The sequence below is a fragment of the Neoarius graeffei genome, chromosome 7 (genome assembly GCF_027579695.1).
Source record: "Neoarius graeffei isolate fNeoGra1 chromosome 7, fNeoGra1.pri, whole genome shotgun sequence".
NCBI classification, from domain to species: Eukaryota; Metazoa; Chordata; class Actinopteri; order Siluriformes; family Ariidae; genus Neoarius; species Neoarius graeffei.
Window position 1 is genome coordinate 18,458,399 of NC_083575.1, and position 12,295 is coordinate 18,470,693.

The 12,295-nt window shown below is 39.6% G+C and overlaps 1 protein-coding gene across 3 annotated transcripts in view; it reads left to right on the forward strand.

Moving 5' to 3' along the window:
* The window catches only part of itga9 (integrin, alpha 9), a 259,270-nt gene that overhangs the window by 223,824 nt on the left and 23,151 nt on the right, over window positions 1–12,295 (forward strand). For all 3 annotated transcript variants that reach the window (XM_060925348.1, XM_060925349.1, XM_060925350.1), the window contains 5 exons: window positions 3,868–3,954; window positions 4,165–4,244; window positions 4,758–4,847; window positions 8,131–8,239; window positions 8,447–8,554. In XM_060925348.1, the coding sequence (XP_060781331.1) occupies window positions 3,868–3,954; window positions 4,165–4,244; window positions 4,758–4,847; window positions 8,131–8,239; window positions 8,447–8,554 (474 nt within the window). The remainder of the gene's footprint in view (window positions 1–3,867; window positions 3,955–4,164; window positions 4,245–4,757; window positions 4,848–8,130; window positions 8,240–8,446; window positions 8,555–12,295) is intronic.

Genomic DNA, 12,295 nt, shown 5'->3' on the forward strand with positions numbered 1-12,295 from the left:
CTTAACCCCAAACTGACCTAAGTGCATTCCATAGTCTGCATAGACTGAAGGAGGCTGATGATGGAAAGGTTTGAGTTTTACCATTTTTGAATGCATACCAAGTTTACTGCTGCTTGAGCAGTCAAAAATAACTATCAATATACACTCTCTGGTCACTTTATTAGGAACATCTGCATACCTGCTCTTTCATGCAATTTCATGCAAAAAAAAAAAAAAGTCAGTCATGCAGAGGCAGTTCTGTGGGCAAAAACATATTGAATATAAGAGAGGACCAGACTGTTTTGAGTTGACAGGAAGGCTATAGTAACTTAATTAATAATTCTTTACAACAATGGGGAACAGAAAAGCACCTCAGTATACAGTATACTGTTGTAGCCTATCTGCTTCAAAGGTCAATGCTCTACACGGTCCTATCCAATAAAAAGTGAAAAAAGCCCAAAAAAACTTTAAAATTTATTTTTTTTAAGTTTTTTGGGGCTTTTTTCACTTTTTATTGGATAGGACCGTGTAGAGCATTGACCTTTGAAGCAGATAGGCTACAACAGTAGAATACTATATTAGTTTTCATTACTGTCAGTCGAGATCTGGTGGCACACTGGTGTAGTGCTTAGCCTCACAGCAAGAAGGTTCTGCATTCAAACCTCATTGCCAACAGGGGCCTTTCTGTGTGGAGTTTGCATGTTATCCCCATGCCTGCATGGGTTTCCTCTGGGTGCTCCGGTTTCCTCCCACAGTTAAAAAGACATGCAGATCATGTAAAATACCCAGCCACTGGGGTTTCATAAGCCAGTGTACACATAATACCAAGCGTGGATTGATCGGTGAGGGTTGTGTCAGGAAGGGCATTCTGTGTAAAACCTATGCGAAATCAAATATGCAGATCATGATGAATGGGAGCAGCCAAAAGTAGAAGAAGACTGTCAGTCAAGATCTGATGTTGCAGTAGGCACCAGCATCAGACTGGAAGACTGGTAAGATGTTATCTGGTTTGATTAATCTTGATTTCTTTTGCGATCGGAAAACGGCAGGATAACACATTTGTGTCAGCAACAGAAATCCATGGATCCAGTCGGCCTTGTGTCAGCAGTCCAGACTGGTGGTGGAGGTGTAATGGTGTGGGGATTGTTTTTCTTAGCACACATTGGGTCTCTTAGTACCAGTCAAGCATTGGTTGAGCCTGAATATTGTTGCTGAGGAAATGCCTCCTTTGTAATGGCTACTTCTAGCATGATAATAAGCAATGTCACAAAGCACAAGTTATCTCAAACTGGTCCCATGAACATCACAATGAGTTCAGTGTTTTTCAGTGGCCTCCCCAGCCACCAGATATGAATCCAGTACAGCATTTTTGGGATATGGTAGAATGGGAATAATAAAGATCTAATAAAGTGGGTAGTAACTGTATATAAGAGTTGAGATGGATGTTAATGGTTAGAAAATATTACATGAAAGGTTTACTTTTATTAATGCAGGTTAATGTGAGGATGAGAATGTAAGGATGTGTTTTGCAGTCTTTTACACTGAGCCAATGTCAGTCCAAACAATTGTGATACAGCTCATTATTTCTCTGAGGTAATGTGATGTAGAATTTGTCTGTTTTGATTCATTTCCACACTTAACTTTTTTAATCATTTAACCAAACTGTTTTCCTCAGGTTATTCTTTTTTCTGGATATGAACCACTATCAGTCACAGTGATTTTTTTTTTATTACTATCACTTAGTGCCTTTAACAAGTGATTGTTTTAGCTAAGTACCGTAGATGAGTTGTAATGTGGCAGGTCTAACTGGATTGGCTTTTAAGTGTTGGCTGCTCAGTGGTAAAACCTCATCAATTTAATACAACCCCAATTCCAAAAAAGTTGGGACAAAGTACAAATTGTAAATAAAAACGGAATGCAATAATTTACAAATCTCAAAAACTGATATTGTATTCACAATAGAACATAGACAACATATCAAATGTCAAAAGTGAGACATTTTGAAATTTCATGACAAATATTGGCTCATTTGAAATTTCATGACAGCAACACATCTCAAAAAAGTTGGGACAGGGGCAATAAGAGGCTGGAAAAGTTAAAGGTACAAAAAAGGAACAGCTGGAGGACCAAATTGCAACTCATTAGGTCAGTTGGCAATAGGTCATTAACATGACTGGGTATAAAAAGAGCATCTTGGAGTGGCAGCGGCTCTCAGAAGTAAAGATGGGAAGAGGATCACCAATCCCCCTAATTCTGCGCCGATAAATAGTGGAGCAATATCAGAAAGGAGTTCGACAGTGTAAAATTGCAAAGAGTTTGAACATATCATCATCTACAATGCATAATATCATCAAAAGATTCAGAGAATCTGGAAGAATCTCTGTGCGTAAGGGTCAAGGCCGGAAAACCATACTGGGTGCCCGTGATCTTCGGGCCCTTAGACGGCACTGCATCACATACAGGCATGCTTCTGTATTGGAAATCACAAAATGGGCTCAGGAATATTTCCAGAGAACATTATCTGTGAACACAATTCACCGTGCCATCCGCCGTTGCCAGCTAAAACTCTATAGTTCAAAGAAGAAGCCGTATCTAAACATGATCCAGAAGCGCAGACGTCTTCCCTGGGCCAAGGCTCATTTAAAATGGACCGTGGCAAAGTGGAAAACTGTTCTGTGGTCAGACGAATCAAAATTTGAAGTTCTTTATGGAAATCAGGGACGCCGTGTCATTTGGACTAAAGAGGAGAAGGACGACCCAAGTTGTTATCAGCGCTCAGTTCAGAAGCCTGCATCTCTGATGGTATGGGGTTGCATTAGTGCATGTGGCATGGGCAGCTTACACATCTGGAAAGACACCATCAATGCTAAAAAGTATATCCAGGTTCTAGAGCAACATATGCTCCCATCCAGACGACGTCTCTTTCAGGGAAGACCTTGCATTTTCCAACATGACAATGCCAAACCACGTACTGCATCAATTACAGCATCATGGCTGTTTAGAAGAAGGGTCCGGGTACTGAACTGGCCAGCCTGCAGTCCAGATCTTTCACCCATAGAAAACATTTGGTACATCATAAAACGGAAGATAAGACAAAAAAGACCTAAGACAGTTGAGCAACTAGAATCCTACATTAGACAAGAATGGGTTAACATTCCTATCCCTAAACTTGAGCAACTTGTCTCCTCAGTCCCCAGACATTTACAGACTGTTGTAAAGAGAAAAGGGGATGTCTCACAGTGGTAAACATGGCCTTGTCCCAACTTTTTTGAGATGTGTTGTTGTCATGAACTTTAAAATCACCTAATTTTTCTCTTTAAATGATACATTTTCTCAGTGTAAACATTTGATATGTCATCTATGTTCTATTCTGAATAAAATATGGAATTTTGAAACTTCCACATCATTGCATTCCGTTTTTATTTACAATTTGTACTTTGTCCCAACTTTTTTGGAATCGGGGTTGTATAAAATATTAAAAATATGTAAAATTATTAAATATCAATTTAATAAAGTTGATAACCTCAACAAAATAGACTTCATGTTAAAAGTATAATGAATTTCCTGGTTACACGATTGCACCTTTTGACCACATAGCACACAATTATAGAAGCAAGTTATTTATAATTGTACTTTCCAGTGTCACCCAGATGAAGATGGGTTCTCTCATCTCAGGGAGTTTTCTTTCCCACTATCACCGCTGGCTTAGTCATTAGGGATAAATTTATTAATTCATGTGTTTATTAAAATTTTCTATCTGCAATTTATATATTTCTGTAAAGCTGCTTTGTGATGATGTACATTGTTAAATGTGCTATGCAAATAAAATCTAATTGAATTGAATTAATATTGTCCTTTAGTGTTTCATAATTTCACTTTCTCCTGCAGGAAGAAAAGGGCATTTCCTGTGAACTGATTCAGCTGGACTTCCTCAAATGCAGTGTTGGATTTCCTTTCATGAGAGCCCAGACTAAGGTTGACACATGAGAGCCACTTTACCTCAATAAAATAGATTGGCTTATGCACCATTTTTAATTAAGTAAAATATATTGACTTTTATACCTATTTATTTATTAATTACATCTCAATTTGTTTCATTCCCTGTTTCCTTTATGAATGTTGAATGTAATAGTTCTTTCAGTAGAAAATTTTTTTTTTATGTGTCTGTGTTCCTTTCTTTTTTAGTATCATCTGTCTGTACTTTTTGACACAAGTCATCTGTCTGGTGAAAATGAAACACTGTTATTTTTAGTACATGCCAGGAGGTGAGCCTTGATGTGTGTGTGTGTGTGTGTGTGTGTGTGTGTGTGTGTGTGTGTATATATATATATATATATATATATATATATATATATATATATATATTGTGTGTGCGCACGCGTGTGTGTGAGAGAGAGCGTGCATGCCTTCATGTATATATTTGTCTTTTAGTGACAGCGATAATGTTATTTGTACTTAACTGGTTGGATTCCATATTTTACCTTTTTAAGAAGTCTTAATTTCTAAAAACCAGCACTTCCCACATGTGTTTCCATTACTTAAAGACTTGTATTGCAAAACTGGAATGAATCCCCTCCCCTAATGCATTTTTAAGAAGAATGAAATACAGAAATTTATTTAGCTATACCTCACAGGCTGCCAGACTGAAAATGCACAATGTATAATATTTCTATTTTGTAGCCAGTTATAGTAAGTGCATTACACAAATTTGTGATTGAACTTTGTTATTGACTGTTCTGTTGCTCACTGTGTTTGTGAATCTTGTTTGTGTAATTTAGCGCTAACCCAGAACATGAGAACAAATTGCATGATAACACACTGGAGCTGTCCATCCCGCTGATGCATGAAGTGGACACAGCTGTCACTGGGTAAGAGTTCAGTCTATCAGAGATCTAAATACAGCTCACTTTAAACACAACTTACATTGAAAATAGCTCACGTTAAACACAACTGATATTAAAAACACAGCTCACATTAAAAAAGCGGTTCACATTAAACACGACTCACTTTATCACAACTCACTTTAAACACAACTCACATTAAAAACATCTCACATTAAACAATTTAATTCCATTTTATTTGTAAAACTCTTTTAACATTGTCACAAAGCAGCTTTACAGAATATATAAATTCTGGATTTAAATTTGAAACATATGAATTTATAAATGTATCCCTAATGAGCAAGCCTGAGGCGATGGTGGCAAGGAAAAACTTCCTGAGATGACATGAGGAAGAAACCTTGAGAGGAACCAAACTCAAAATGTAACCCATCCTCATTTGGGTGATAACAGATAATGTGATTATAAATAACTCGCTTCTATCGTATATGGTAAAAAGTGCAATTGTGGGGGTGTCATGGGCATACCATAAATCCGGGGACCCAGGTTCGATTCCAACTTGAGATCATTTCCTGATCCCTCCCCATCTCTCTCTCCCGCTCATTTTCTCTCTCTACACTGTCCTATCCAATAAAGGTGAAAAAAGACCAAAAAAAACTTTTTAAAAAAAGTGCAATTGTGTAATCAGGATATTCATTATAGCTTTAACATGAAGTCTATTTTGTTGACGTTATCAGCTGTTCATTGATGGAGACTTGAGTGCAAGACTGTTCATGACAATTGTAGTCCTAAAGTTATCATGGCAACTGTAGTCCTAAGCCATCACAGCAAGACTGTCCAAAGCCATCTTCTAAGTACATCTTTAGGCTGTACATATGGGACCATCCTCCACAGGAGTGAATGATGAGAACTCCAGCCAGAAAACACAGCTTACATTAACAACAGCTCACATTAAACATAATTAATATTCAACACAGCTGACATTAAACAAAACTCACTTTAAAACCAACTCATGTTAAACACTGCCATTCACAATAAACAAAACTCATTTTAAACGCAGTTCACATTAAACACAGGGAATCTGGAGAAATTTCTGTACACAAGGGACAAGGCCAAAAACCACCATTAGATGCTCAAAACAGATACAATTCTGAAGGAGAAATCGCTGCGTGGGCTCAGGAACACTTCTAAAAACCATCACCTGTGAACACAGTGCATCACTCCATCCCCAAATGCAAGTTAAAACCAAATATAAGCAATATCCAGAAACACCACAACCTTCTCTGGGTCCGAGCTAATTTTCAATGGACTGAGGCAAAGTGGAAAACTGTCCTGTGGTCTAATGAACCGAAATTTGAAATTCTTTTTGGCCATCATGGACACCACATTGTCGGGGCTAAAGAGGATAAGACCATCTGACTTATTATCAGCACACAATTCAAAAGCCAGCATTCATGATGGTATGCAGCTGCATTAGTGCACATGGCATGGGTAGCTTGTACATCTGGGAAGGCACCATTAATGTTGAATGATATATGCAGGTTTTGGAGCAACATGCTGCCATCCAGATGTCTTTTTCAGGGAAGGCCTTGCTTATTTCAGCAAGACAATGACAAACCGCATTCTGCACATATTACAACTACTCTGTCATAAGAGAGGCATGGTGCTAAACTGGCCTGCCTGCAAAAGGAGACCCAGAACCCCAGACCAAAAAAAAAAAAGTATATCAGGCAAGAATGGGACAGTACTTCACTTTCAAAACTACAGCAAATGGTCTCCTCAGTTCCCAAACATTTACAGAGTGTTGTTAAAGGTAGAGGTGATGCATCACAGTGTATCTGTGATTCCACTGTCCCAACTTTTTTTGAAACATGTTGCTGGCATCCACTTCAAAATGAGCATAATTTAAAAAATAAAAAATCTCATCATCTCTAGCCACTTTATCCTGTTCTACAGGGTCGCAGGCAAGCTGGAGCCTATCCCAGCTGACTATGGGTGAAAGGCAGGGTACACCCTGGACAAGTCACCAGGCTGACACATAGACAAACAACCATTTACACCTACAGTTTGGTCAATTTAGAGTCACCAGTTAGCCTAACCTGCATTTCTTTGGACTGTGGGGGAAACCGGAGCAAACCCACACGGACACAGGGAGAACATGCAAACTCCACACAGAAAGGCCCTCATCGGCCACGGGGCTCGAACCCGGACCTTCTTGCTGTGAGGCAACAGCGCTAACCACTACACCACCGTGCTGCCAAAATAAAAAATAAAAACAAAATTTCTCAGTTTCAACATTTATCATCTTTGTACTATGTACAATGAAATATAGGGTTTCAATGATTTGCAAATTATTGCACTCTGTTTTTATTTATGTTTTACACAGCATCACAACTTTTTTTGGAATTGGGGTTGTAAGACCTAGAAAAAATATGCAATCTGTTGTATACTGCTGTGTAATAATTTTCATCCCATGATAGGCTTTACATTTTCTTTTAAACAAATTGCACAGTAACAGTGTTCAGTGTTAATTATTGTACATGATTGTGCATTGCACACACACACACACACACACACACACACACACACACACACAGACAGTGCAGCTGAACAATGGCTGAGCAGCTGTTCTGTTTTTATTACACTGGTTGTAATGCTCGGGATTTTCATAATAAAACAGGTCAAAATGCATAATTAGAGTCCTGTTTGAAATAGAGGCATAAAAGTGAATACAAACAACTCTGTTCTGCAGATGGTGCAGTGGTTAACATTGTCGCCTCACAGCAAGCAGGTCATTGGTTCGAATCTGCTAGTCGATCAGGGCCTTTCTGTGTGGATTTTGCATGTCCACTCCATGTCACTGTGGGTTTCCTGTGTTCTCTGTGTTAGCCCCACAGTTGACTGGTGACCTGTCAAAGGTGTTCCCTGCCTCTCTCCCAATGTCAGTTGGGATTGGCTATAGCCCACCCACAACCCGCAATGGATAAGTGGTATAGAAAATGAATGAATGTTATGCAGTTTGTCCCTCCACTCCTAATTGTTTTGGATGAAAGTTTCTAAGACTTTGTTCTACTATAGAGACAGTAATATTGCTATAGATATGGATTTTCAGCACCTTCATGTGTTCTGTATCAATAGATAAACAAGCATATATTTGCTTCTTTTTTTCCATGTAATCACAAAAATACACTTTGCTTATTGTGTTTTACCTTTCAGTGATGACTTGTGTCACTATTGTATTTAACATGTCCATTTCGATTTGGCAACATTAGATCAAAACATATGACTAATATGCCTACCCCTTTCTCCACAGTGTGGTTACTCCTTCCTCATTTGTGTATGGAAATTCTGTTGACTCTTCTCGCTTTATTCAGCTGGAACACATGGAGTGCAACTTCCAGCCTCTCAACTTTACCTTTCAGGTATGCAATTATTTATTTGATCACCAGGAAAGTGCTAAGCTTATAGTGTAGATTTTCTTGCATGTGCTAAAGTTTAAAAAAAAAAAAAAGGAAGACAGTAAATAGTACCGTGTCATGATGATACATAATGTGATGATCATATCTACAATACAAATAATTGAAGCTGGACATCTGCAGGTATCCACTTCCCTAATAATGTTGTTTTAGGTGCTAAACAATGGGCCAAGCAGACTACCGGGCTCCACTGTGGACATAAGGATACCTAACAGGCTGGCAGGCAATGGAGCCAATATGTTCCACATCATAGACACACAAGTAAGTGCATACTTTAAGTTGTAAGATTGATATGTGTTGGTTTAGATTTCATAGGAAAAGCTTTTGTCAAAAATGTAATCTCACAAGTATGTAGTCTGTACAGTCATTGTGTTAGGGTGGGTGGCGGTATGGTGAAGTTCGGATCCAAACGCAGAACACAGACAGTAATCCAATAAATAAGATGATTTAATACAGGGAAGAAAGGGCATGGCAAAAGGCAAACAAACAGGACAAAAAACAAATGGCAAAAATAGTCCAGGCAAAATGAGAACAAACAACTTGACAAAAACATGAGACAGGCAAAGACAAAAACGCTAGCGCAAAAAAACCCTGAACAAGAAAAGACCTTTAGTGCAAGAAACCATGAATCAGAAATAACCCTTAGTGCAAGAAAACATGAACCAGAAAACTGCTAGTGCAAAAACCATGAACAAGAAAAAAATCGCTAGAGAGAAAAACCATGAGAAGCAAGAGATGCACAGAAACAGCTAGAGAAGCAAATGAGACATTCTGGTGAGGTCTGAGTCTGAGAACGGCGTATTTATAGACCTTGTGCACCTACGTCATAGGTCAGAGGTCAAGTTTGTTTATCCGCCATATTGGGTATCAAGCCGCAGCTCACTTCACATGCGGAAATTTTTGGAGAGTGATTAACATTTTCAGTCAGAATGGCTTGTTGTGTGGCAGTAGGGTGCTCTAACAGAAAAAGCATGAAGGGTTTATCGTTTTACCGGTTCCCCGCTGATCAAGAGCAGAGGAAGAAGTGGATTGCTGCCGTTAAATGTGTTGACTGGGAACCAATGCCCCTTTTCCACCAAAGCAGTTCCAGGGCTGGTTCAGGGCCAGTGCTTAGTTTAGAACCGGGTTTCCTGTTTCCACTGACAAAGAACTGGCTCTGGGGCCAGAAAAACCGGTCCCAGGCTAGCACCAACTCTCTGCTGGGCCAGAGGAAAGAACCGCTTACGTCAGCGGGGGGGCGGAGTTGTTAAGACCAACAACAATAAGAAGACCGCGAAAGATCGCCATTTTTAAGCGGCGAGAAGCCGCAGCTGTACAAACGCGAAGTCATCCATTATTATTATTATTGTTGTTGTTGCTGCTGCTGCTTCTTCCGTGTTGTTTTTGCTTCGATATTCGCGCCAAGGTTTAAGCAAACGTAGCGATGTAACTGACGTATACAGCGACGTAATGACGTATACAGCGACGTAATGACGTGGCACCACGAGCAATGGAAAAGCAAACTGGTTCTCAGCTGGCTCGCAAGTTGAACGAGTTGTGAACCAGCACCAGCACTGGCTCCGAACCAGCCCTGGAACTGATTTGGTGGAAAAGGGGTACAAGCGAACACTCGCTTTATATTTCATGATCCAATTACATGAAATAGGGCGGCACGGTGGTGTAGTGGTTAGCGCTGTCGCCTCACAGCAAGAAGGTCCTGGGTTCGAGCCCCGGGGCCGGCGAGGGCCTTTCTGTGTGGAGTTTGCATGTTCTCCCCGTGTCCGCGTGGGTTTCCTCCGGGTGCTCCGGTTTCCCCCACAGTCCAAAGACATGCAGGTTAGGTTAACTGGTGATTCTAAATTGACCGTAGGTGTGAATGTGAGTGTGAATGGTTGTCTGTGTCTATGTGTCAGCCCTGTGATGACCTGGCGACTTGTCCAGGGTGTACCCCGCCTTTCGCCCGTAGTCAGCTGGGATAGGCTCCAGCTTGCCTGCGACCCTGTAGAAGGATAAAGCGGCTAGAGATAATGAGATGAGATGAGATGAATTACATGAAATAGAATTACTCAAAATTTGATTTAAATAGTTGAAAATTAATATTAGAAACACTAAAGCTGTGCCATACTCAAAAGGAAATAGCTTACAAGTTTCAACAGCAAAAAGTGTTGCTGCTACGTGTGAGCAGACTTCTCCCAGACCTGCCATACATGTGCAGTGGCCACTCACAATAACACCATCCTGCTCGCATATGATCCACACATTGAGTGGTTTGTTGCTGAGCCGTTGAGAGTGTAACACCTTTATGATTATAAACATGGAGATTTAGACTGGGACACGAGTATATAATACTGAATGTCATTAATTATTTATATTACTATTACAGTATTCCTAGACCCTGGTACTATTTGTATTACTATAAGTTCTTATTTTTGTTCAAACAGGATTATGTTTCATTTCAACATCGATAATAGCAATATGCAAATAAGATCTATTCTGAAAAGTCAATGTATGGTACGCACCTGTGAAGAAATAACAAAACGCTTTTCACGCATATGAACTAGCACGTTCCGTACCCATCCTGAGGAGAAATATCTGTAAGCTTCTAGTGACTTGTAGGCTTTTAGTGACTGACCACTGTAACCCCCTGGCGTGTTGATTAGATAGTGATCAAGCACAGATTTGGTTTCACTCTTACTAATGATATATGGGTCGACCCCTAAGACAGCAATCTTATCTCTATAGCGATTTTTCGCTGTGACATCCAGGGATTCAGCATAAGTCAAGAGGCAGACTTGAGAAGGCGACAGCGGGTATCACTTACAAACTTGCGAAAGCGTGATCCCCAATATGGCGGTGTAAACAGATAATCACGTGACCATGACGTCACATGCACAAGGTCTATAAGCAGCGGTGAAAACCAGGAAGTGAATGCAGGTGAGAAGGAATTCCTGTCCTGGATCAGGATCAGCGCTGGCGTGAGAGATCCGTAATCTCCGGAGTGGATGTCCGGGGCGGAGCATGACACATTGATAAATTAAATTACTTTGGTCTTTTGTAATTGTGATTTCTATCATATACACACTATATAAGCACTGCGACCCTTGGTATTTATATTTATTTCATCAACACAACACAATTAGATTTTCAAATAAGCAGGTCCATGAGTGAAATCAGATTCAGCTGAACACTTCCCTGCATCTGTATTTCATAAATGTGATGGAAATCTCTGTCTTCCTGAGTGCACAGCCAATTTTGCTCTCCCAGACTCCCACCCTGGATGGCAGTGGCATCATCAGGATTCAATCTTTGGATGATAGGGCAAACACTTTTCTGTTGCACCACTCAGGAGCCAGTCTACATGCACTATTATTATGTTTATAAAAGTGACATAAGGTCAACAGAAAACACAATTAAGTTGTTAATTCCAACAAGCCTATTTTGAAATAAGTATATAGATGTAAGCAACTTTTAGCTACATTATATTTTGGTTCATTTGACAGACCATGATTTTCACACTGTGCTAGTGCTGCTAGGTGGTTTCTAACAGTTTAGCAGAGTTATCACTCTCAGTTAATAAAACAGCAAGTACCTCAGGTCATACTACATAACATTAGTAAATATCACAAGCAGTCTTATTTGAAATGCAGTAATGAAAGTCTAACTTTGAATAAGACCCTTTGCAGGGCTATATTGGTATGTCATGATCAGCCTGTTAAAAGATGGACAGATACTTATTTAATGGAAGACTAGAGAGTTTGTACAGAAAGAAGACACCTAAGTAAAGTGCCTTTTATCTCCTTTACACTACCACATATCTGCCTTAGAGTGGGAAAGGGTACAAGGTGTATGATGCCTCCCAATTAAGGAACATCATTCACGTGGGCAAGCCTTATGGTAAATGCACATGTAGAAGTATGGCACTACATCACTCTGCTGGGAAAACCAAAGGCAATTTATATTAACAGCATTCTGTCTTAAAATTCTGTCAGATTTCTTGAGATTTATTAACTAATAAATCTCAAG